The sequence below is a fragment of the Notechis scutatus genome, chromosome 11 (assembly GCF_049901735.1).
Source record: "Notechis scutatus isolate UNSWTSFEM ecotype Mainland chromosome 11, rNotScu1.2, whole genome shotgun sequence".
Lineage (NCBI taxonomy): Eukaryota > Metazoa > Chordata > Lepidosauria > Squamata > Elapidae > Notechis > Notechis scutatus.
In genome coordinates, this window is record NC_142019.1 from 5,694,045 (window position 1) to 5,718,743 (window position 24,699).

At 43.7% G+C, this 24,699-nt stretch overlaps 1 protein-coding gene across 5 annotated transcripts in view; it reads right to left on the minus strand.

Annotated features, from left to right (window-relative positions):
• Nucleotides 1-332: 332 nt before the first annotated feature.
• The window catches only part of SQOR (sulfide quinone oxidoreductase), a 30,098-nt gene continuing 5,731 nt past the window's right edge, over nucleotides 333-24,699 (minus strand). For 2 of the 5 annotated variants that reach the window (XM_026677080.2, XM_087972668.1), the window contains 9 exons: nucleotides 8,173-8,433; nucleotides 6,178-6,348; nucleotides 5,783-5,836; nucleotides 4,303-4,497; nucleotides 3,466-3,675; nucleotides 2,207-2,390; nucleotides 1,734-1,801; nucleotides 1,094-1,272; nucleotides 333-523 (listed from right to left, as the gene is read on the minus strand). In XM_026677080.2, the coding sequence (XP_026532865.1) occupies nucleotides 466-523; nucleotides 1,094-1,272; nucleotides 1,734-1,801; nucleotides 2,207-2,390; nucleotides 3,466-3,675; nucleotides 4,303-4,497; nucleotides 5,783-5,836; nucleotides 6,178-6,348; nucleotides 8,173-8,406 (1,353 nt within the window). In that variant the 5' untranslated portion in view covers nucleotides 8,407-8,433 and the 3' untranslated portion in view covers nucleotides 333-465. Of the gene's footprint in view, nucleotides 524-1,093; nucleotides 1,273-1,733; nucleotides 1,802-2,206; nucleotides 2,391-3,465; nucleotides 3,676-4,302; nucleotides 4,498-5,782; nucleotides 5,837-6,177; nucleotides 6,349-8,172; nucleotides 8,434-15,705; nucleotides 16,017-16,694; nucleotides 16,748-24,699 lie in introns of those variants that run through there. The other 3 variants (XM_087972667.1, XM_087972666.1, XM_087972669.1) reach the window with 3 other exon arrangements.

Sequence of the window (24,699 nt, forward strand, 5' to 3'; positions counted from 1 at the left end):
TGGAGTGTTTTCTCTTTAGTAATGAAGAAACGCATGCCTTCTGTTTAAAACAAAGCAAGGGGCTCTTGATGTGTCAGTTAGCAAGAGTTGGTACTTAAAACCCTTGGTCAACAGTTTTTTTTTAAAAAAAAACCACCATGTAAAATTCCTGAACAAAGTGAGGTAAGTTAATTAAGGTCATTTTAGGTTACACATCCACAGTGGCAGTTACTGAAGCTTACAGAAGCTAATTCTGTCAATTTGGCACTGCTAAAAATACAGCAGCTGGCTGTGCTTACTGGGCAATACTTCGCTACTTGTAAGTACAGAAATAAGGAAAAATTGTACCTGTATTTTAAGGTGCAGAGGACTCTGAAGGTTGCATTCCTACAGAGAAGTTACATTTTATTAATTTCTGTGAAGAATCTGAATGCTTTTGTTTTAAGTGTTACATAATTTGTAGCTGGCAGAAGATGACTCCAACTATTACTTCAACCCAAGGTGAAATATTTTCCTCACTGGACCTGGGCCACCCCAATATCCCCTGTGAGAAAGGAGGGGAAAAAGGGATTTATTTATACCGTCACAGATGATTAAACTTGTTAAATATTTCCTGACATTAAATGTAGCACTATGTCAAGAGTAAACATTGCTGCTCGTTATAATAGAATCAAAGGAAGCATGGGAATTAAACATTACAATATAATTTCCGACACTGAAATAAGGAAGTGCTACAAACTATTTTTTCTGGAACAGACTAAGACAAGAACTTCTGGATATTCAGTTGATGTTTACTTTTGAAAACTAGGGGACACCATTGTTTATTTTTGCAGGAAGAGGCCAAAGTTAAAATTGGCACAGGAGGAAATAGGACATTAACAGTTAAAAATTTGCACTGGATGGATGGACTGACCGACTGACTACAGTTCAATCTATCTCCTAGCATTCATATTTTCTTTACCATTATCTAGTGTTTTTTTTTTAAATAAGTGGCCCTGCTCAAATTAAGCCTACCTATCTATGCAATTAATAAATGCAGAATTAACTACTTTCCTGGGAGTCAGTTCCCCTTAACCCTTGCATATTATGAATTGTGGTACACTAGAATACTTACTTCAGAAGTCCATACCAATACAGATAGGGCATCATGGTAGCCTTCAGATGAAAACTTATCAATCTCTCTTTACTCTGGTCGAATGGAAATGTTTCTAAAGGCTGAGCATTGTAATCAAACTCAGCCAGGATTGCTCGGTTGTAGTTGGTTATCAGAGGACAGGAAGTATACCCATCATACTACAAAAACATTTTTAAAAATATGCCTTTTAGAACAGGAAAAGGGACAGGAAAAGCATATGGTTCTCACATATTATGCTTTAAGGAGCTTCATGCTCCATGAATTTGTCTAATCCCCTTTTAAAGTCATTCAAACTGGTAACCCTTCTTAAATTTAAGGTATTGCAGAGTTTAATGTACTGTGTGAAGAAATTATACTTTCTCTTTAATCTCAATTCGCTGTCATTGGATGAATCCAGCTACCACAATTAGGAGCCATGGAAAGAAATCCTTGCCATTATTTTGCTATCAACTTTACAATACCGTTTAGAGATGTATATAAAACTTCAGTCTTCAGAGCCTTCCAAATGAGTTAAAAAAATCAGCACGTTGCATTGCAAATACGAATGTTTCCCCAACATAATAAAAGCCCATTGTCCCAATGAAAAGCAAATATATTGTTCCTTTTCAGGAAAAGTTACCTTCTTAGTGGGAGTTTTGCCTTTCATGATACATGAAATTGTTTTATCAAGTACACCACACTGGCCAGCTGCGGAAGAGATAAAATGTTTTATTTTGTCTCATATTTCTACTGAAAAGAAAGCAGAGTTATAATTTTTAAGGTGGCTTAACTCTGACGTCGGTTGCAGGTTTTGGGGATCATGTTGGGAATGTTCCCAAGAGCAGCCAAATTGTGGATAATCACTATAAATGTATGTGATAATCACTATAAATGTAGCCATTTATATGACCTATTGACATTGGCTTTGAGGCCCTCTCTTTCCCCTCTATTCCACAGAAAAATGTCTTGTATTGAATCCTAATTGGGATCTCTGTGATGATCGAATCAAATACTTTCAGGCACAAGGGGATTTGATTCAACATTTAAAACTGGCTCTTGGCTTGCAACAAGGACACCAAAATGCAAAGTACAGTACCTAAAAATTAATCTCACCTATAGCTGCAGCAGTCTTGGAGGTAGGGAGATTGGTGCAGTCTCCAATCCCAAAAACATTTGGGTATTTCACATGTTGCAGTGTCTCCTTGTTTACATCCACCCATCCAGCACCGTCAGAAACTGGACTGTTTAACAGGACGCTGGGGGGCCCCATGGGTGGAGTGACATGAAGCATTTCATACTGGAGCAGAGAAAGAGAAACAAATGACATTCCGATAAGAAGGGAATATTTGTAGCTCAGGGTTGAACTGGTGGTTTTCTTGCAGATGTCTCATTATACCAAACAGGTAACATCAACAGTGCCTGACGATGTTACCTAGTTTGGTAATGAAACGTCTGCAAGAAAACCACCAGGCTAGGGGAGCAACAAGAACCCTCACAAATGAGATGGATCTCTGCAGTTGCAGATTGGATGCAGCCAAATACCCCAACTGAGATGAAGGTTCCTTAACTAAGCAACTGAGGAACAGGTTCTTCCTTCCAGGTTTGGTCCGTCCTTCTACAACAGCTTACAGGCAATTGTTGCTTAACAGCCATTTGTTCAGCAATTGTTGGAACCTAACAACAGTGCTGAACGAGTGGTATGTACCATTGGATAGCAAGAGCACTTAAGACTTAGATACCACTTCACAGTGCTTTACAGTCCACTCTAAGCAGTTTACAGAGTCAGCATATTGCCTCCCAATAACCTGGGTCTTTACCACTGGCTCCTTGAAATCATGGCCTTTAGGTGTTCAGTTAGAGCTCTTGGCATCCTAGCTGCAGAGAGAAGGCCATCAGCAGTCCGCAGCTGCCTTGTATAGGGCCAGGCCGAGCATGCGTGGTCAGCAATGGAAGGAAAAATAATGGTGAAGGTCAGCTGGGGCCAGCAAAGTAGCAGGTTGGACAAAAGGGCAAAAATGAGGGGAAGACAGATGGAGGAGGGGGAGTTAAAAGAGAGCGGACAGGAGACGACTTGTCTTGAACTAACAGCTGCAAAAGGACCACTGAAACTGCCATTGCTAAGTTGTGTTAAGTTTCATCTGATGGCTGCCTTGAATTAAACCCATTCACCAAGAACTACCTGTAATTTTGGTGCTTCTAACTTAATCGCATAAGGATGGATAACACCGTTGTAGGTATATTTCGAAAAAGCTCATCCTATTCTCCATCCACACTTTTTTTTCCTGCCAGTTCTAAACAAGAGAAGCAACCTAAACCATAAACAGGAAATTAATAAGTCAAGAGAAATTCACTGAAAAATTCCATTTGCTCACCCGATAAACTTGCATTTCACCAGCTTTGTCCAAGTTCTCAAATACGGCTTCTTGCTTATCTGCTCGGACTTCCACGAGGTTCCATCTGTAGTTCACTGTAATATCTCTTTCTTTGATAATCTCTAGCAGAGCATCAGCATACTTCTTAACACCAAATATCACTCCAAGAGAAGTATTGAATATGATCTTGGCTTTGGACCGTTTTCCAGTCTAGGGGAAATGAGAAGAAGAAAAATGATGCATTCTTGAAAATCCTCGATTTCGCCACTCATTCTTGTCTGTACTTTTATATTTTAATCAGTCGAAGAATCATAGGGCTGAAAGGGACTTGGAGGTCTGCTAGAATAGACCAATCTCCTCCTGCCCAAAGGAAGAATCTTTATCTATTAAGTTGATTAACCAGAACTGGGTTTATATAGCCTGCCCAAAAAGATTTAAGCTAACAATTTTTGAAGAAACCACAGTAAATCATTCACCCAATTTAATAGATGCATCTATTAAAACACTGTTTAAACTTGCAGTAATGGGATTCATGATACATACCAAAACTACACTGAATCAAAGGTCTCCATTTGATGTCTGCATCAATATATTGGATATGCTTAATTAGTACTATAGTCCTTTGTGCAAATTTAACCAGTTGGTCCTATTGATTTAACAAAATTGCTTGTATGTCTTCAATTGGAGGACTAAAACTACCCATATTTTAAGCTTATATTCTAGCTGCAGTTTAAACTAGGATAAGTGCACTTTCAATAACCTGGGTCTTTGGGATTACAACGGTTTTTTGTTACCTGTTTAGGCAACTACGCTACTTGTACAGTGGCTGGTACGTACCTTTCTCAAGTACGCCTCTGTCAGATACATGATCTTTTGTGGCGCCCCTGCACATTTCACGGGAGTATTTGGAAAGGTGAAAATGGCATTTCCTTCCTGGAAATCCTGCAGAGCTTTCCATGTTTTCTCCACTGTGTGAACGGAATAATTGGAACCAATTTTAGGAAACTTAAAACCCTCAGGCAGGCCTTTGATCTGTAATAAGACAAAATTAGCAGTATAGTATTTCACTGGATTAAACATGCAGGCTGTTTACACCCAGGAACCCATTTAATTCCTAGCAGCGGTGATTTTCATCAGGTTCTGACCAGTTCTGGAGAACCGGTAGCGGAAATTTTGAGTAGTTCAGAGAACCGTCAAATTCTACCTCTGACTGGCCCTGCCCCCATCTATTCTCCACCTCCCAAGTCCCAGCTGATTGGCTGGGTCTTCTTTGGTTGCCCTGCACAGGAGAACGGAGCTGGAAAGCAGGGTAGTGGGGTGGGGAGGCAATGGGGATTTTGCAGTAACCTTCCCCTGCCAAGCCCACCAAGCCACGCCCACAGAACCGGTAATAAACATTTTTTAATCCCACCACTGATTCCTAGCATATTATCCTGGCTCATTAATCATGTTAGCCATAGTTCCTTTAGTGGTGCTTTGTTGAATAAGTCACCTGTGGGTTTAGTTCACACAACATACTACATCCAGGGTAAGCTTAAATTAAAGCTTAGCATAATGTTGTCATACATCTGCTCAGACTTCCCTAAAGCCAAGATCATATCCCAGAGATACTCCATTCATATTGAATTTGATTTGTGAATATTACCTCGATGTGTAAATATTTGCAAAATACTCAGATTAAGTCGTCACACTGGCATTGGTTTACATCTGCTGTAAATCATTGGCTGAATTAACAGGAGAGATGTATGGCAAAGAGATTAAGGAGTTCCCTTAGCTATCATGTATTCCAATTTAGAGGAAGCATGATTTGGATAAATACATGAATTAAAAAAGTTTAGCTGTGGGTTCCATTTTCTTCATCTATCTTCTATCTTTTTTTATTTTAGTAGATGAACCCAGAATAAAGATCAATACTCATTTCCAGTGCTGAATTATAACCTAGCATCCTTAAAGGAGAAAAATAATCGTGCTATACTCACATAGCCTCCCAAAATTCCCAATTAGTGATTATCTTGGTATTCACTTTGTGTGCCCACCCTTAAAACAAGCTCATTTCACAACAACATGGTAGGTGTCCTGGATACATTCAATTTCCTGATAAAGCACTAGAGGTCTCTAAAGGATTTCTTTCACTGTTGCACAATCTCAGTTGCACAATTTCCACAGAGAAAGAAAGATGCAATGGAAAAGACGCAATACTATTTCTCACATTGTGCTCTGTATTTGGGGACTTTCGTGCAAAGAACATATAAGTCACTGGAACTTGCTTCCTAACAGTAGAGAAAACTTCTAAGAAAATGCTAACAGAGTTGTTTACCTTTTCAAAATTCAGTTGCAGCCCGAGAGCAACAATCAAATACTTGTAAGATACCTGTCAAAGAAAGAAGAAAACAATTATCTTAAACAGGAACTAAGGGTTATTCAAACAGACAGTTGGTCTCAAAATGCTGGAAATGCAAACAGTCTCTCCTATCCTCATCGAATATTGCAGGCAAGAATAATGCCAAACTAAATAAATAATATAGTTTTTTTAAGAAGTTCAAAAAAACATTTATGAGAAAAGCTGGCAGAACTATTCAATTTATGTATTAAATATTACTCATATAGATGAGTAACCCATTCAAACCCAAGGCTAAATCTCATGTATTTGAGCTTATCAATTGTTTACGCAAGTAAGATTTAACTGAACAGATAAATCAATGGGCGACCCACCTTTTGATTGTTCCCCAAATAGACACAGTTGTTGTCTGGATCCAACTTTTCCACCTTGGATTGGATCCACTTTACCCCTGAAGGAATAACACTTGCTGTTGAACGTTCTGAAGTGGCCAACTGCTTCGCCCCAGCTCCAACTAAAGTCCAGAGGGGTTGATAATAGTGTTTCTGAAAGACATAATTGTGGAGATAAACTGTGCAAGAAAGCATAAGAAGAAGAACAGAAATGAATGTACAAAATCAGAGAGCTGATACTTCTAGAGAGAACTGGCAATCGGGTTCAAGAACGTCTCTTAATTATATTAAATGAGAATTTTGAGAGACATAAATTTAATATATCTGGATTTAATATATCTATATTAGGTTGGGAAAAAGAACAGTGGTTCATAACTGTTCCCTAGACCCCTGTGGGACATGTTATCAAGCAAAGGCTTGAGGGAATATTATGGTTTAAATCTTGAGTTAAGTCTTGAAGGTCCATGGCCACAAAAGATATTTGAAGGGGGTCCATGATGAAAAGATTTGAGAACTACTGCTTTAGAATATTGCCGAGTTCCTTATTTAACTGAACTGCCTTCACCTGGTTTTTCTAACAATGGCTTTTGCAAACTAATTGTGTGTGTTTTTCAAGATCGATTGTTTTTACACTAGATGTCAAACTGTTAAAAGTCTGTGGAGTTTCTCAGTCATCCAGGTCATGGTTGTCCCAAAGGTGATTTTTTTTCAGGAGGCAACTGGACTTTCTTGTTTTTCTCTGAAGACGTTTTGCTTCTCATCCAAGAAGCTCTGACAAGATAGTGGGGAATAAATAAAGTATTAAATTCTTCCATTCCCTACTATCCTGTCAGAGCTGAAGAAACGTCTTGGATGAGAAACGAAACGTCTTCAAAGAAAAACAAGTAAGTCCAGTTGCCTCCTGAAAAAAGCACCTTTGGGATATCAAACTGTTGTTTGCTTAACTGCTTTATGAATAAACCATAATTAGACTCCTGCAATATACAGTATTTAAACCCTAAACAGGTTGACAAGTCAAAATGCCTGGGTTTCATTACAACATGCAAAATGAAACCAAGCAAACCAGGTTACTTCTTAACACGATGGGTTACCATGATTATTAATCATTTTGATTGGCTGTCCCCGATTAAATGAAATGCCTGCTAATTCAGTGACTTACAAAATAGCAAATCAGAATTTGTGTTTATGGCTGAGCAAACACCCAATCCTTCTTGCTGGTTTGTCCTGCCAAGAGGGACAGCTAACAAACCCAGATAGTTCTTAAGTTCTAGAAGACAAGCCAAATTCTTGGTTTGTATGACTTCAACAATCAGTGGATGAAACTGTTGAGGCTTACCAAAAATGCACCTTGGTCAGAGGTCCACTCAAGAGCAATTAAATGATATCCATTAGCATTCTGATAATCAGTGGTAAAAATTCTAGTCTACCATTCTATGCAATTATGGATCCTGAACAAAGAAGCTGCAAGTATGCTATAAAAGTACTTTGATATCTCCAGATGATACTCACGCCCATGTTATTACTGTAGATGTTTCCAACAGTATACTACACCTAGTGGGTTATTACTCTGGTCCGTGAAAATAAAAGATCTCACAAACTGGTTTTTAGATGTTCCTTTCTTTTAAAAAAAGGTGTGTTTTATTGTTCAACAAATGACGTTCTAAGTCCATTTTAGTTGTACAGATCTGGGGAAAGGTTTTCCCAGATATAGTTACATGTACAGATATGGGGGAAAGTTTTCATTAATTTAATTAAGTAATGTTTTTCCCTGTTTCCCTCAACAGAGAACAGATACCAATTCATTGTTAATTTTTTTAATTGAGAGAAGGCCCTTCAAAAAGTCTAGATTTAAAGAGGATATCAGAAAAGGTACCCTTCGTTCCAGGATACATTAATGATTTATAATTCCATACTATATATATTTTGCATAATGCCTCCAAACCCCAACATTTCAGAATTCCAGAATTCAGGATTTACCTCCTGGGGTTCCACCACGGCCACATTGTCAGCTCCGACTTTCCGTTTCATCCGGGCACTCATCGTGATCCCCCCTGAACCTCCTCCAAGCACCAGCACCTCGTAGTAATCTTTTGAAGCAGACGCGGCTGTCGTATGTAACTGGGACAAACACGTTTTGGGGATCCCCAACCTAAGCAAAGGTACCAGGGAACGGGCACATGCGCAAGAGGACATCAACCCAACTGTAGCCATCTTTGATGAGCATCAACTTGCCAAGGTCTAGAGAAAGAGGTGGAACATCAAAAAGGTGATTTCCCCCCCCCCCAAATGTCATTTTCATTCTTTATTTTATTTTACTAAAGAGCTGAATACTGTATAGAAGCTGAAAGAAGGTCCTCAGAGTTAGAGGCTAACATTCAAAATGTGATAGAAATACTTTGGCTCCAAACTGTGACTCAGGCATTGGTGTTATTTTCTTTTCATCGATCTTCCTCTGACAATTATAGCAATTTAAATCCAGATGGAAAAAAGCCGTTTTTATGTGAGATGCAGCAGTCAGAAATTTTACTATGCTATTCCAATACCAGATATGTTATTAAAATGATAAACTCTGTTTTGACACCCATTCTCAGAAATTACTTTTGTTCCATCTGCATTTCATTGCTCAGAAACAACATTAATCTGGTCTGGGAAGGCAGCTTTTAATGTTCTGAGCAGCTGTAAAAGAATGTGCTTTTGCTGCTTTTGACAAACCACAAATGTTCTTACTTTTTTTTTTTAATGGGTAATAAGATTGTCTTTCAGGACATTGTTTATGAAGTTCATGCAGATTCTGCACTGTGTCAAATTCAGCTGTGTTTTGTCCCACAAAAGATGCTTTAATTTTTTTAAAACTCTACTCTCCAGCAATTGTTGTCTACATCCAGTTTTAACCTTCCCACTTTTTTTCCTCCTTGAAACTTATGCTAATTTTAACTGACACAAATCGTGTTTTTTAAAAAATATTGATAAACCAAGGATCTCAACCGATAACCAGACTTCCTACTGAAGAATCATTGATGTTCAAACTTCCCCAGTTAAAATGTTTACAGGGTTGCATTATAAATGAACTGCTCTTTAAAGTGGACTCATCCGTCCCCAAAATGTGACTGTGGGGGTGTGTAGAATGAATAGTGATAAAAATATTCATATTACTTGTACTGTCATTTAAACAGCTGGCAAGGTTTTTAAAATGGACGCTGGCCTGACAGTCACATGACCCTTGACAGAATCCTCATGAGGTCAGCTTGGGAGTAAAAGTAAACCGACTGCTAATTCTGATAACAAACCCTGAATCATCTTTGTTTTGCAGATCAGATCCATGTCACACTTTCATTTTAAGAAACACAGTTTGCTGTATCACCCTCCAATACAGAATAATTATAAGACAACAATTCACATTTTGTGAGGCTTTCTGTCCCCCAATGCGGCAGATGTGAATGGTGTGCAACCAAGTATATTATGACACTCTTCTTTGACAAGATTTATGGTGCCCATTTCCCAACCCAGACTTTGAGAACAAGGTTGAGAAATATTTTTCCTCCCACACATTCAGCTTCATTTATTTTAACTCCTGAACAACTGATCAAAGAAATGGGAAGGGAAGCTAATTGGTTTTAGGAGGAGTAGAAAGCAACTCCTGTATGTCGACAAGGCTGGAGTTTGTAGTGGCAGGGATACAACTAGTCTAAGAATGGGCATTGGTAGAAGTTACCGTGAACGCCCTTTCTATCTATGCTGCGAGAGAGCCCAGGATGGGTTGACTCCTTCCTATGACATCATAGCTGAGTCTGTACTAAGATATAAAAGCCAGCCCCCGGGAGAGACCCCAGCTTTGGCGAAGATACTTGACAGAATGAAAGGTGTCTCTGAAAGCCCAAAATAAATACAGAAATGTTGTGACTGAGAGGTTTGAGCCTGCTGTGCGCTTTGAGTCTGATGTGTCAGAAGACACAGGTTCGAGTGATGAGGAGGGTTTGGCATTGGGATTTGAGCCTGCTTTAATGGGAGATGCAGACGTGAGCCAGGAGGGTGAGGAAGTGTCGGAATTACCATCCTCTCCAGAACCTTCCTCATCAATTATGCCTCAGGTGTCAGCAGATGATCAACAGAATGTGCCGGAGTCCTTGGGTGATGATCAAGCCGATGAATGTTGGGTTGATGTAAGGACTAGACATAGGCTGAGACGTCAAGCACAAATTGAAAGGAAACGTCAAATCAGGGACTGAGTAGAGAGACTGACACGCCCCTTCAAGGAATATAAGGAGGCGTGTTAGCTTGGAATCCCCATTCGGGTCAAACTTTGTTATTTATGTTCGCAGTTTGGAAAAAGTTTTCTGTTTGCCGCCGGCTCTGATTTATAGTGCTGCTCGTTATCTGGATTTGCAGACAGCTTCTGGGAAAGCTGCCAACGACGACTTCAGCCAGAGGAAAGTTAACTCTGTTGTTCCTGATATTGTCTGTTCGTGTTTTTTCCTTTGGACATTTGGACTCTCACATTGTGGCCACAGGTGAGACAGAACACAGAAATATGTCTTACCCTCTCCGGACGAATCAAGGGAGGGGCTGGGCTCTCTCGCAGCATAGATAGAAAGGGCGTTCAGGGTAACTTCTACCAACGCCCATTCTCCTCCATGCTGCATCGAGAGCCCAGGATGGGACATACCAAAGCTTGCATGTCCACGGGTGAGTCCTCATCTGGCTCATCACACCGACTGTGGAACCACTCGCTGAAGCACCCGTCTGCCGAAGGCTGCAGTCGCCAAGGCAAAAGCATCCAGATGGTAGTGTCTGATGAAAGGAGATGGGGATGTCCACGTGGCCGCACGACAAATCTCCTCCAAGGATGCTTGGGTCGCCCAGGCAGCAGAAGTGGCTGTGCTTCTGGTAGAGTGCACCTCGGGGAACCGGAAGGGCCGCAGTTTTGTAGGCCTGCTCAATGCAAGACTTGACCCACCTGCTAATAGTAGGAGAAGAGGCCTTGTGCCCCAAGTGAGAAGGGAAAAAGGAAACAAACATGGCTTCTGACTTCCTGAAGGAGGAAGTGCGCTTAATGTATATTCTAAGAGCCCTTCTTACGTCTAGCATGTGCCACTGCCGCTCTAAGTCATGGTGCGGGAGAGGACAGAAGTCAGGCAAAACAATGTCCTGGGGCCTGTGAAACCAGGTGTTAACCTTCAGAATAAATGCGGGGTCCAGACGAAGAACAACCCTATCATTGTGAAAGGAACAAAGGTCCTGTCTGATGGAAAGAGCGGCAAGCTCGGAAACCCTCCTGGCAGAAGTGATGGCAACAAGGAACACTATCTTCAGAGTCAGGAAAAAGAGAGACACTGTTCTAAGGGGTTCAAAGGGGGGCTTTGTAAGGGCATTAAGGACCAAATGAATGATACCTGTGAACCACCGGAGGGTGCAGGTTGGAAGCCCCTTTCAAAAACCTCCTGACTGAAGTGTGATGGGATAAGGAAGTAAGCGAACCCCATGAAAGGACTGAGGAGAGGGCCGCAACTTGCCTGCGTAAGGTGTTGGGGGCCAAATCTTTCTCCAGCCCATGCTGAAGGAAGATAAGAACTTCTGCCAACTGGGCTGAAGCAGGAGAAAGACCCTCCCTGAGGCACCATCGGGAAAAAGCCTTCCAGGTGGCATCATAGATGTGCCTTGTGGAAGGTTTGCGAGAAGCCAGGATAGTGAGGATGACCCCTTCTGGAAGATCAGCCTTCTCTAGCCACTGCCGCTCAAGTGCCACATGGTCAGCTTGAACCACTGGGGCTCTGGGTGGAGCAGGGCCCCCTGGTGAAGGGAGATTAGATGGGCAGGGATCCTCCAAGGAGAAGCCACCGATAGGTTGACCAGGTCCGCAAACCAGGGCCTCCTTGGCCAATAGGGTGCCAGGAGGAGCTCCGCACATTCCTCCAACATCTTCCGAATTACTGATGGAATGATGGGAAGCGGGGGAAAGGCGTAGAGGAGACCCTTGGGCCATCTGCACCAAAGAGCATTGGTCCCCTCTGCTCCCTGGCAAGGAAACCTGGTGAAGAATCTGATGACTTGGGCGTCTTGAGGAGTGGAGAAAAGATCCACCTCTGGTGTTCTGAATCTGAGGGAAAGATCCCTGAATAGAGACGGAGGAATGGACCATTCTGCCTGGTCGAGTAGGCTCCTGCTGAGCCAGTCGGCCTGGGAGTTGTCGACCCCAGAGATGTGGTCTGCCGAGATCGATAACAGGTGTTTCTCTGCCCATAACCCCAGCCGTAGAGCCTCTCTCATGAGGGCTTTGGACCTCGTCCCCCCTTGCCGGTTGACATGAGCCTTTGCGGCCATGTTGTCCGTAAGGACTAGAACATGAGAGCCAGTCACTGATTGCCTGAAATGCTTGAGAGCCAGAAAAATAGCTCTGAACTCTAGCCAATTTATGGGAAGGGTCTGTTCTGATCTGGACCAAACATCCTGAGCTATCTGGCCCTGCATATGGGAACCCCAACCCAGGAGGCTGGCATCGATGGTTATCACTAGCCTGTCTGGGTCCCTGAACAGGAGTCCCCTCCAGATAAATGGGGAATGCCACCAATTGAGAGATCTCCGGATTTGTGGCAGGAGTGGGACCTTGATGGATGAGTGGCTGGTTCCTGCTCATTGGTAGGGAAGCAGGAACCATTGGAGGGCTCGGGAGTGGAGCCAAGCCCATGGGACGATGCCAATACAGGAAACCATCTCCCCCAGAAGTTTGGACAGCAGCAACAGGGGCACAATTTGATGTTGCTGGATCTGGCTGATGATCTCTGCAAGGCTCTTTCCACAAGCTGGGGACAGGAAAACCTGACACGACATGGTATCGATGACTGCTCCCAAGTGTTGCAATTTGGTTGTAGGAGAGAGCTGGCTCTTTTTGGTGTTGATGGAAAATCCGTGGCTCTGGAGACATGACAGGGTAATTTGCAGATCCCGATGGGTCACAAGGATAGAAGAGGAAAGAATCAAAATGTCGTCCAAGTAGCATTGGATCCTCACTGGAATAGAACGCAGAGATGCCACCAATGCTGCCAGAACCTTTGTGAAGACCCTTGGAGCCGATGAGAGGCCAAAGGGAAGTGCTCGAGACTGGTAATGGGTATTCTGATAACAGAAACGGAGAAACTGGCAATGATGAGGCCAAATTGGGAGGTGGAGGTAAGCCTCAGTGAGATCAATGGAAGAGAGGAGGTCGCCCTCCCGAACGCTCTCGAAAATAGAATGCAGAGTCTGCATTTTAAATCGCCTGTATTTTACAAATTGGTTGAGAAATTTTAGATCAAGTCTGGCTCGCCACCCCCCTGAGGCTTTGGGAACGATGAAAAGGCGAGAGTAAAGTCCACGTCCTCATTGAGACGGGGAACAGGTTGAATAGCCCTGATTTCAAGAAGGTGCTGAATGGCCTGATTCATGAGGGCTTGCCTGGAAATGTCCCGAGACACAAGACAGATCAAAAATTTTTGGGGTGGGGGGTGGGGTTAGGAAGTCCAATTGTAATCCTGACCTAATAGTGCTGAGCACCCAGGCGTCCGCCGTTGACTCCTCCCTTTTGGAGGCAAAGAAGGCTAGGTGACCTCCGATGGGTGGGGAGGACGAGGGATTACTTAGACCGACGGAAGGAACGACCCCCTCTCCCCCAAAAGGGCCGTTTACCAGTAGAAGGTTGTTGCCTGCCAGATGTTTCTGCCTGTTGGTCTTGGCATTGGGAGTATGGCCTGTGAGAGCGGGGGAAGCGAGATGAAGTCTCCGCTCGGAAGGCAGGAGGGTGATAAGGAGCAGGGCAATAGTGGGCTTTCTTCCCAGAGGAAGAGAGAATTTTACGTTTATCTCTGGTTTCGATGAGATAAGGTTCCAGAGCATCGCCAAAAAGCTTATCGCCTGCAAAAGGAACTGAAGCCAGCTTCCAGCATGATTCCACCTGCCAATTTCAGAGCCATAAAAGTCTTCTTGCTGCTACAGAAGATGCCATGGCCTTGGATGCAAATTTGGTGGAATTGAGAGTGGCATCCGCAGTGAATTCCGCCGCTGCAATAATCTTATTAAGGTCTTGGTGAGACCGAAGGTCAGAAACAGGCAATCTATTCCGGAGTTGGCGCAGCCACCGTATGGATGCCCTGGTGAAGGAGGATGCTGCTGTTGAAGCCCGAACAGCCCAAGCAGCAGCCTGGTGATTGCACTTGAGGGTCTGTTTGGAACGTTTATCATCCAGTTTCAGGATATCTTCTGGCTCCGTGGGAGTGACAGAAGATGAGAACGAGGCCAGAACTAGAATGTCAACAGAAGGCACTGCCAGGGCATTGTCCAGAGCTGTGCTGACATTGTAGAAACGCTTATCTAGAGAAGATGGGCGAGGACATGCCAAAGGAGAAGCGCACTGTTCCTTGACCATGTCCAGGAACAAAATGGGAGAAGGCAAAACCTCTGCATGCACTACAGGCTTGGAGAAGAGCAAATCCCCTTGGCTAGAGGGATTTCCTTGTGGCTTGGGAGCTTGGCAGTGACCAAGGCCTTGCTGAGTAATGGTCTGAAGAGAGTAGGTTTGAAGACCAATGCAGAGGATGTCTGCTCTGGGCGAGAATCCTCTTCCTCTGAAAGATTTTGGTCAAAAATCTCACCCTCCTCACGCTCTGAATGAGAGGAGTAACTGTGTTCAGATGGTGAAGGCCTTCCTTCCTCATCAACCTCCTCCCATTCTGGTAGAGAAGAATGGACCCTGAGGTCCTGAGGCCTGTGTAAATCAGGATGATGAGACAAGGAACTTATAGATTGAGAAGGGAGAAGGGCCTGAACCCTTTCCAGAGGTCAAAGGATTTGCTTGAAGCCTTCAGCCAATCCCTGCCTAATGGCTGATGAGACTACATCTTGGATATCCCTTGGTCTATGCTCAAAGGTAGAGGCAGAAGGCAGAAGGCCTTGTGGGAGTGAAGGTGGCTTCAGGCCTAGATTGAGGAGAGGTTCGAGGCCTGGAGGGAGGGGGAGAAGCATAGGGCACAGAAGCCTGTTGGAAATAAGGCCCAGATCTGCTTAAATCCTGAGGATCTGACTGTACAGCAAGAGCCTCAGGAGACCAGGATGGAGGATGGAAAGGCTCATAGATAACTTCTCTTCCCCTGGGTGGGCTTGGCTGGGGCCCACGAGTATCACCTGAAGCATGCTGTAGTTGCATTCCCTTCTGTTGAATAGTTCTGTTGAACTGCCTCTCTAGAGCTGCATGTCTGCGCTTCTCTGCCCTCAATTCAGCCTGAGTTGCCTTCTTAGGGGCTAGAGCCTTAGCTTTGATTTTAGCAGCCACCTCCCTCTGGACTGATTGGGTTCGTTGCCTACGTCTTTTTCTCCTATTGGGCTTAAGAGACTGTTCCACTGGGGGGGAAAGCTCTGCCTGAGCCTTATCTTGCTCCATTTGTAAAGTAAAGGCTCTTGCGTTGGAAAGAAGCTGTTTAGAAATTTTTCTATTAAGCTCCTTAGGGTATAAATGGCCCCCGGGCTTACAAAATGGCCGCTCACCTGGTGGTGGAAGGCTTGAATCCAAGATGGCCGCTGACTACAGGAAAACAGGCTCCAAGATTGAAGAATCGCTCCTTAGGCTATACAGAGCCTCGAGCGAAGTCAGCAAGGGAAAAACACAGCAACCAGCTACACGATCAGCTGGCTGGAGCTCTTATCAGTTTGCCGATCGTGTTTACGATCGCTCCAAACTGCAGGTGTGGGGGAGGTCTGCAGACGCTGCCCAGCTTGCCTGCACAGAGCTCTGTGACGCTGCTCCCAATGTTGCAGGGCTCTCCTGAAAGAGCAGCTGCCCAGATCCCTGGGAGCTGCTTGAAGAGAGGAAAAAAATACTGAAGATTGCTGGTGATTGCTATCTAACAGAACGCTTTCAGAGACACAGCTACTGACTGAAAGGAGCTGAGTCAAAAGCTGGGGTCTCTCCCGGGGGCTGGCTTTTATATCTTAGTACAGACTCAGCTATGATGTCATAGTGTGGAAAGGGAACTTCACGAAGACAGTAGTGTCACAAAAAACAGGAAAAGCCCAAGGGGAACATCAGGTCAGCCAGAAAGCAAACTTACATAGGAAAAGGAATCAATTAAAAAGTATTAAAGAATCCCTGTAGACAAAAGCCTAAGTAATTAAGAAAACTAGACAGATAGGAAAAGGAAACAAAAGATAATTTAGAAAACCCTTACAAACACAGGACATACCAAATAAGCAAAACAAACAGACAAAAGACACAAAATATAAATTACAAAAGGGACAGACAGGAGATTGCCACAGAACAAATATGAAAAACTATCTTAAAGCTAAAAGAGATTACAGAAAACCAATAATACAATCTGGCCACCCCGCGGAGTTTGCCTTTTGCACCCCGCGGAGTTTGCCCTTCGGTGGGAATAAAGACAAACTCAAACAGGATTTGAAACATTAGGCATAAATACAAACACTCACACAAAATCAACTTACAAAGGGAGAAAAGGGTATAAAAACCAGGGACTTACCATAAGAAGCTACCTAGCCCAGGAATGCAGACTTCTCACTGTTCTGTGCCTTCCTGAAAAATAAAAAAATCCAGCTTTCAAGCAGTTGTCCGTATCCTTGTGCCGGAGCTCTCCCAGTGGGAAAATCGAATCCTCAAAAGAACGGCATTTTGACACCTTTCAACAATTGGGGACCACGAAGGTTTCCCAGCCAACCCTGCAACTGGACCGGGCCCGCAGATCCAAACCCAGCCGGCATGGACCTTCTTTGTCCAGGGACAACATCCATGGACCCAGCCCGGAAAGTATAGGGTAGTAAAGGGAATCCTTGGGCTTTTCCGCTCAACAGCTGCTTGAAAGCAGGTGAGTACCACTTCAAATTTATATTCTTACTAGTGAGGGGAGTGGAAGCGTGAGTGAACCAGGTGTGTGATTGTGGGTTTTCTCTGCGGAAACAGCGGGACCTCACCTCCTCCATGATTGCCAGCTGCACACCAGCCAGCTGCTAGCTCAAACACGAGCCGTGACCGCTGGATTTGGGAACGCAAGGTGATCACGGATGGAGTCCTTCTGAATAAGAAAACCAGCGGGCTGCAAAAGGAACTGGTGTTAGGTAAAAAGCAGAGGAAAATATTCGTGCATCCCAAGCAAAGCCCTGTGCATTTAGAAGGGTCCAGCTGCTTGCAAAGAAATAGTTTGTCTAAAAAGCAGAAAAGGTCCTTCCAGATCGCACCTTTAAGGAGGAAAACTGGCTGAGTGTAAGCTGAGGGGCAAGGTCTCAAGAAAGCAGAGTCTTAAAAAATATTCCCAAAAAAGGGCCCGATCATGTGTAGAACCGAGTCCTTTCAGACCTTTTTGTCTGAAAACTCCCGGCTAAACCAAAGTAATCCCACATCAAGCAGGAATATGGGAACTTTAGCCGAGGCAATGTGGATAAATTACTTGAGGCCTGGGACGAAGGCGAGTGCCTGTCCTGACTGGAATGCATAAAAAAGCCAATTTTTTTGCAAAAGTGGGCTTTATTGGGATGACACGGGTAGACAAATTGGGCTGAAATAATTTAGATTATAAAACCCTGAAAGCACTTAGAACACGCATTAAACCCAGCCAAATACCCTATTGGTACTGCTGGGCTGAAATGGCTAGGACCAAAGACCTGACTGAGGGAAAAGATCAGGAAAATCTGAAACCCATTCCCTGGAAGGAAAGACTGAGGGACGGATTATGGCTCCCTTTCAAGCAAACCAGTGCCAGCAGGAAAGGGACAATTAGAATACATTTTACCCACACTCCCTTCTCTGCCTCTGATTTGGTCATCTGGAAAAAGGATACCCCAGCTTTCAGGGCTGATCCTCAAACAGTAATTCAAACCCTGAAATCTATCATAGACAGCCATAATCCATCCTGGGGTGATATGACCCAGCTGCTACAAGTCTTTCTAACTAAAGACGAACTATTAAAACTATTTGAAAAAACAGACCAAATAGCTAAACTACCAACTATCCCTGGACAGGCAGGCCCAGCCCGCATCGCATGGCCAGTACATCGCCCTGACTGAGACTACAATGATACCAATCACTGGGATGAATACACAAGAGCAAAAAATAACTTACTAGAAGCTTTAGAGGAAATAGGTAAAAAGCCTTTAAACTGGTCAGAATTTCATAAAACAACACAAGGAGAAAAGGAAAACCCTGATGCCTTTTGGGTCCGCCTGTCAGAAGCAGCTATTGCATATGCCCATCTAGACCTTAGCTGCCTGAAGGACCAAAGGTCCTTCAGCCTTCGTGGACCAGTCCACCGTGGATATCAAAGAACATTTCCACCGCTTCGTCTCTAACTGGCCAACCTTAGAAATAGCAAAGTTGCGCAGGATCGCTAACTTTGTCTATGATCAAAGAGACAAACTGAAAGAGGAGGAGAAAGATAGGAAAAGGAGGATAGAAAGACATGAGGACTTAAAAATGTTTGCTGTAATGCAACATGATGCCAGACAAACGCCAGGTAAAACCCCCTATAATTTAAGGAACTGCTGGCATTGTGATAAAGCAGGATGGTCGCAAGGCAAATGCCAGCATTGCTCTAGGTGCGGACAGGAAGGGCATTTCAGCAGGCAATGTAGGCAACACCTTTCCTGCAACCGGTATCACCCACCACCTAGAAACATGAAGCCAGGCAATAATCCAGTCCATTACACTGAACAACGAAGCTTTAATCATCATGCACCACCCAGCGCTCCTTTTCCTCAAATAAATCATAACAATGGACCTCAATGGGAGCAAAGAAGGGAAAATGACCTGCCTCTTTCCTGACTAGAACATGAGAATGAAAACACTGCATTCATGGCTACCTTTAAGGGGCTGGCTATTCCCCTAAAAAAATGGCCCTAAAGGGGAACCCATTGTCACCATTCTTATAGGAGGAAAAAAATACAATCGCTTAGTTGACACTGGAGCCACCTCCTCATTAATTACTGAACCACCATATAAAACTTCAGTGGCTGAAGGGGCTCGGGATAGCATAATGGGGGGGGGGAGTAATCCCTGTAGAACTTACCCACAACGTAACAGTAGAACAAGGACCTTTCACAGTAGACCATTCCTTCACTATTTGCCCCCAGTCCCCACTATCCCTACTAGGAAGGGATCGCCTATGTAAAATGGGAGCTACCATAACATGTGGAAAACAGGGGCTGCAATTGAAGATCCCAGGAAAAGGCACACACAAGACAATCATGCTGATAACCAGCAACACAGGGCTTCTTGAAGATTTTAAAAGCCTGCCACCCTCCTTATGGGGCTGGGATGCATCAGAAGTGGGACTACTTAAAGGAGCAACACCTGTTACTATCCAAGTGAAACATGGACCACCTCCTTGCGTGCTCCAATATAAAATCCCTGCAGAGGCAATTCACCCCATAAAGGAATTAATACAAGCATACCTAAAGCAAGGAGTTCTCATTAAATGTACCTCTCCCTGCAACACCCCCATTTTTCCTGTAAAGAAATCTATAATAGACAAAGATGGAAACCCCATCTTTGGGGTTTAGATTTGTGCACAATTTGCGCCTCATTAATAACCATGTGATACTAAGAGCCTCCATAGTGCCTAACCCATCAACTATAATCACCAAGGTGCCAGCCTCAGCCACCTATTTTTCTGTCATAGATTTGTGCTCTGCTTTTTTTAGCATTCCGGTGGACCCAGCATCCCAATATCTATTTGCCTTTACTTGGCAAGACCAACAATATACCTGGACTCGATTGCCACAAGGCTACACTGAGCCCCCTACCTTATTCTCACAAATATTAAGGGCAGGCCTCTCCTCCATTTCCCTACCACAGCAGTCCACTTTGATCCAATAGGTTGATGATTTACTGCTGGCATCTCAGACCGAGCTAGCGTGTGAAACAGACACCCTATACTTACTTGAAGCCCTGGCAGAAAGAGGGCACAAAGCCTCCCCTTCCAAATTACAATATTTAAAACAAGAAATAACATATCTGGGCTACATCATTGCACCAGGAATTAGAAAATTGGCCCCTAACCGGGTAGAGACCATTTTAGCCATGAAACCACCCCAGACAAAACGACAAGTAAGAGCCTTACTGGGAGTACTGGGCTTCTGCCATGCATGGATCCCCTCGTTTGGGGAATTAGCCCGACCATTCATTCAACTAACAGGCAAAAACATGCCTGACCCCATTGAATGGTCCAAACCTTTGGACAAAACACTTCAGACCATGAAACAAACCCTGGCATCAGCCCCAGCACTCGGGCTACCTGACTATAGGAAACCTTTCACCTTATTCATCCATGAAAAATTAGGTGTTGCTTCTGGCGTTCTGACACAGCCTTTTGGACACACACATCGACCAGTCGCTTACTATTCTGTAACCCTAGATCCAGTAGCTCAAGGGGCTGTCCCCTGCTTAAGAGCTGTGGCGGCTACAGTCGAACTTGTGAAACGATCTAAGGATTTAGTACTAGGACATCCACTATTGCTGAAAGTCCCCCATGAAGTTTTTGCGATTCTCTTAAAGAGCCAGACACAAGCTTTCACTCAGCAGCGTTTGGCTCAATATGAAGCTGAACTTTTTACCTCTGATCACATTACATTTGAGAGATGTAATACTCTAAACCGAGCTACCCTGCTCCCCACAGAACAGGAAGAAGGCAATCTCCATGATTGCCTCCATTTAGTGCATGACGCGGAACTACCCCGCTTCGATTTAACAGATACCCCGCTACAAAACCCCGACATTGAACTCTTCACAGATGGTTCCTCCTACATGCAGGAGAACAAAAGAGTAACAGGAGCAGCTGTAATCTCCCTACAAGAAATCATCTGGGCTTCCCCCCTTCCACAGTGTCCAAGCAGCTGAGCTTATAGCTTTAACTAAAGCTTGTGAAGCTGCAAGGAACCGATCTACTAACATCTATACAGATTCCAAATACGCTTTTGGAGTCTGCCATGCAACAGGAGCTCTATGGAAACAACGGGTTTTTTTAACTTCAGCTGGACAACAGAAAGTACATGCACAATTAGTAGCCAAACTATTAGAAGCCATCCAATTACCACAAGCGCTAGCAGTCATCCATTGTAAAGCCCACCAAACAGATGACTCTACAATAACAAAAGGAAACCAATATGCAGATGAAACAGCCAAATGAGTGGCAACCAAACCTCTACCTCACACCATCATGACACCAGCCTTAACAACTAAACCAGAACTACCATACAAACAATTTCTAGATAAAGGGGAATCTGAACAATGGAAGAAAAAATTTTCAGCAGTTTTTAAGCAAGGATTTTGGAGAGTCCCAGATGGCAGACCCATAGCCCCATGACGTCTCCTTAGGTTAATTTGCCAAAGACTACATACAAAGGGACATTGTGGCACACAAGCTATGGTAGATGCCATCAGGAGGGTATGGTATGCACCTGGAGCCTATAGTGAGGCTACAAGAATAGCCACCACATGCCAAACCTGCCAAGCAAATAATACCACCTCCAGAAAAGCAATTCATGAAGGAGGAAGACCCTGGGCACAGAAACCATTTGAAAAGATCCAAATGGATTATATACAGCTACCTAAGGCAAATGGGTATCAATATGCTCTTGTCTGCAAGGACCAACTAACCCACTGGGTAGAGGCCTTCCCATGCCACCATGCTACTGCCCTAGAAACAGCCAGACATCTCCTCAAAGACATTGTGCCTAGGTTCAGGGTCCCCACCATTCTGGACATGGATAGGGGAAAACACTTCATAGCACAAGTCCTCACACATATATTTCAGGCCCTGGGCATTACCCAAAACCTCCATGTGCCCTATTCTCCGACATCATCAGGAGCCATGGAGAGAGAAAATAAAGAGGTGAAGACCCTACTGGGCAAACTCTGTCAGGAGACACACCTCTCCCGGTCACAAGTGCTCCCAATTGCCCTCTTTTATATCAGAACTAGACCAAGACAAGATATAGGTATTTCCCCCTTTGAGATCCTTTTTGGTCGCCCCCTCCCCCCGATATCCCATAAGGCCGAGATCCTCATTCCCTTTGCTTAGATAGGGGGGATATGGTTCTCTCTTCTTATCTTACAGCCCTGCAAAAGAGACTACAGACCCTCTGGACCCAGAGTACGCTGACACAGACCTTACCCCTGGAAGAAGCCCTGCATCCATATGAGCCAGGAGACTGGGTGTGGATCAAGTTCTTCACCAGAACCTCACCTTTACAACCCAGGTGGAAAGGACCCTACCAAGTCTTACTAACTACACACACTGCCATAAAGGTTGCAGAACGAGACTCTTGGATACATTGGACACATGCAAAGCCAGCAGTCACAGACCATAGCCAAACTCCACCACAATCAATCCCACCCATCAAACTCAAGAAAAATCTGGACACAGATCAATGGATGCTTGCAGCATTCTTCAACACCATTGAACCACACAACTGTGAGGAACCAAGTGCAAACGTTGAATTACACAAAACTGGACTCCCAGGTGCTGAGTTATAAAACTCTATTTTTATTTTTATTTTATTTTTCTCTCACCTTCTCCATTTTTTTTAATTTTTTCCCTTTTTTCTTTGTATTTTTTTAACAAGAGACTTCAGCCATACCTTTTAGTAATTTTTGAGACTAGACCTATACCTTTTTTTACATTTTATTGTTACCTTTTTTTTACATTGTACAAAAAAGGGGGGGGGAGGGAAGAAAAGGAATCTAGCAATGGGAAACATGAAATGCAATATATACTATGTATTATTATCTGTAACAATTGTAACACTTGTAACACAAGCAACTGCGTTCCTGGAACCAAAGCTTATCCCAGAGAAAGGAAACGTATGGGAATATTTAGCAAGGGAAATACTCAACACCGCTAACTTTTGCTTAGCAGGAGGGAAATCAGTCAAGGACATCTTAACCACATGCCTAATGGGAGTGCCAATGAGACCACATAACATCATTAACTACACCACCATTTAGAAACCTTCCTGACTCCTACGAAAGCATTTTTAGCTGGGCCACTCTACAAAAACCAAAGACCACACCATGTACACCCTACACATTGCTGCAGTAACCACCTCTGAGAGATGCTTTAATGTCACTGGGTGCAGCACACCTAGGGTCACAGAATGCACCAGCCTTAGCAACACAGAACTAAAATGCAACCACACAGAGACCATATCATTCTCATATAGTTACCTGAAGCTCCCACCAGGGTGGTTTTTCCTTTGTGGCTTAAAAGCCTATTCATACCTTCCTGCAAATGTCACCAACGGCCCTTGCACCTTGGGAAGATTAACCATGCTTATGCCATCCTTACAGAGATGGCACAGGAGAGCCTTCCAAACCCTAGACTCAGACTGTGACTCCAAAGTCTCCCTTCTCACCAAAGCAGAATATGTCTCATTGGCAATATCCCTAGTGGGGGTACCTGGATTGGCAGTGCGAAATTCTAGAAATTTGAATAGACTAGCATGTACCCTGGCAAAAGGCTTGAATTCGGCCTCCCATGCCCTGGATGCCCTTAACTGAGAACTGAGGGAGTTCAGAGAAGCCACCCTGGAGAATAGGGCAGCAATAGACTTCCTTCTCTTGAAGCATAATTACGGCTGCGAAACATTCCACGGGATGTGTTGCTTCAACCTAGACGAAACCTCAGGACTCGTAGAGAGGGACATCCACCACCTGAAAGAGCTAGCTCAAAATATTGGTCATGAGCAATCATTCCTAGACTTTTCATGGCTCTTCTCGTGGATACCAGATCTCCATTGGCTCAAAATCCTTATAACAACCATAGTCACTATTTGTGTCTTTGGAGCCCTCATGTGTTGCCTCTATCAATGCATACCACCCTGCATTAGCTTCCTAAAGGTCCCTCTCAGAAGAGAAAATCGAAGGGGAGACAGGCGGACATGATGATGATCCAGATTGATCACGAATACCAAGTATACCCAGACACTCAATCAGAGACCGCCTTCTAGGGAAAAAAAATAATGAAGGATTGTGGAAAGGGAACTTCACGAAGACAGTAGTGTCACAAAAAACAGGAAAAGCCCAAGGGGAACATCAGGTCATCCAGAAAACAAACTTACATAGGAAATGGAATCAAATAAAAAGTATTAAAGAATCCCTATAGACAAAAGCCTAAGTAATTAAGAAAACTAGACAGATAGGAAAAGGAAACAAAAGATAATTTAGAAAACCCTTACAAACACAGGACATACCAAATAAGCAAAACAAACAGACAAAAGACACAAAATATAAATTACAAAAGGGTCAGACAGGAGATTGCCACAGAACAAATATGAAAAACTATCTTAAACTGAAAGAGATTACAGAAAACCAATAATACAATCTGGCCACCCCACGGAGTTTGCCTTCCGCACCCCGCGGAGTTTGCCCTTCGGCGGGAATAAAGACAAACTCAAACAGAATTTGAAACATTAGGCACAAATACAAACACTCACACAAAATCAACTTACAAAGGGAGAAAAGGGTATAAAAAACCAGGG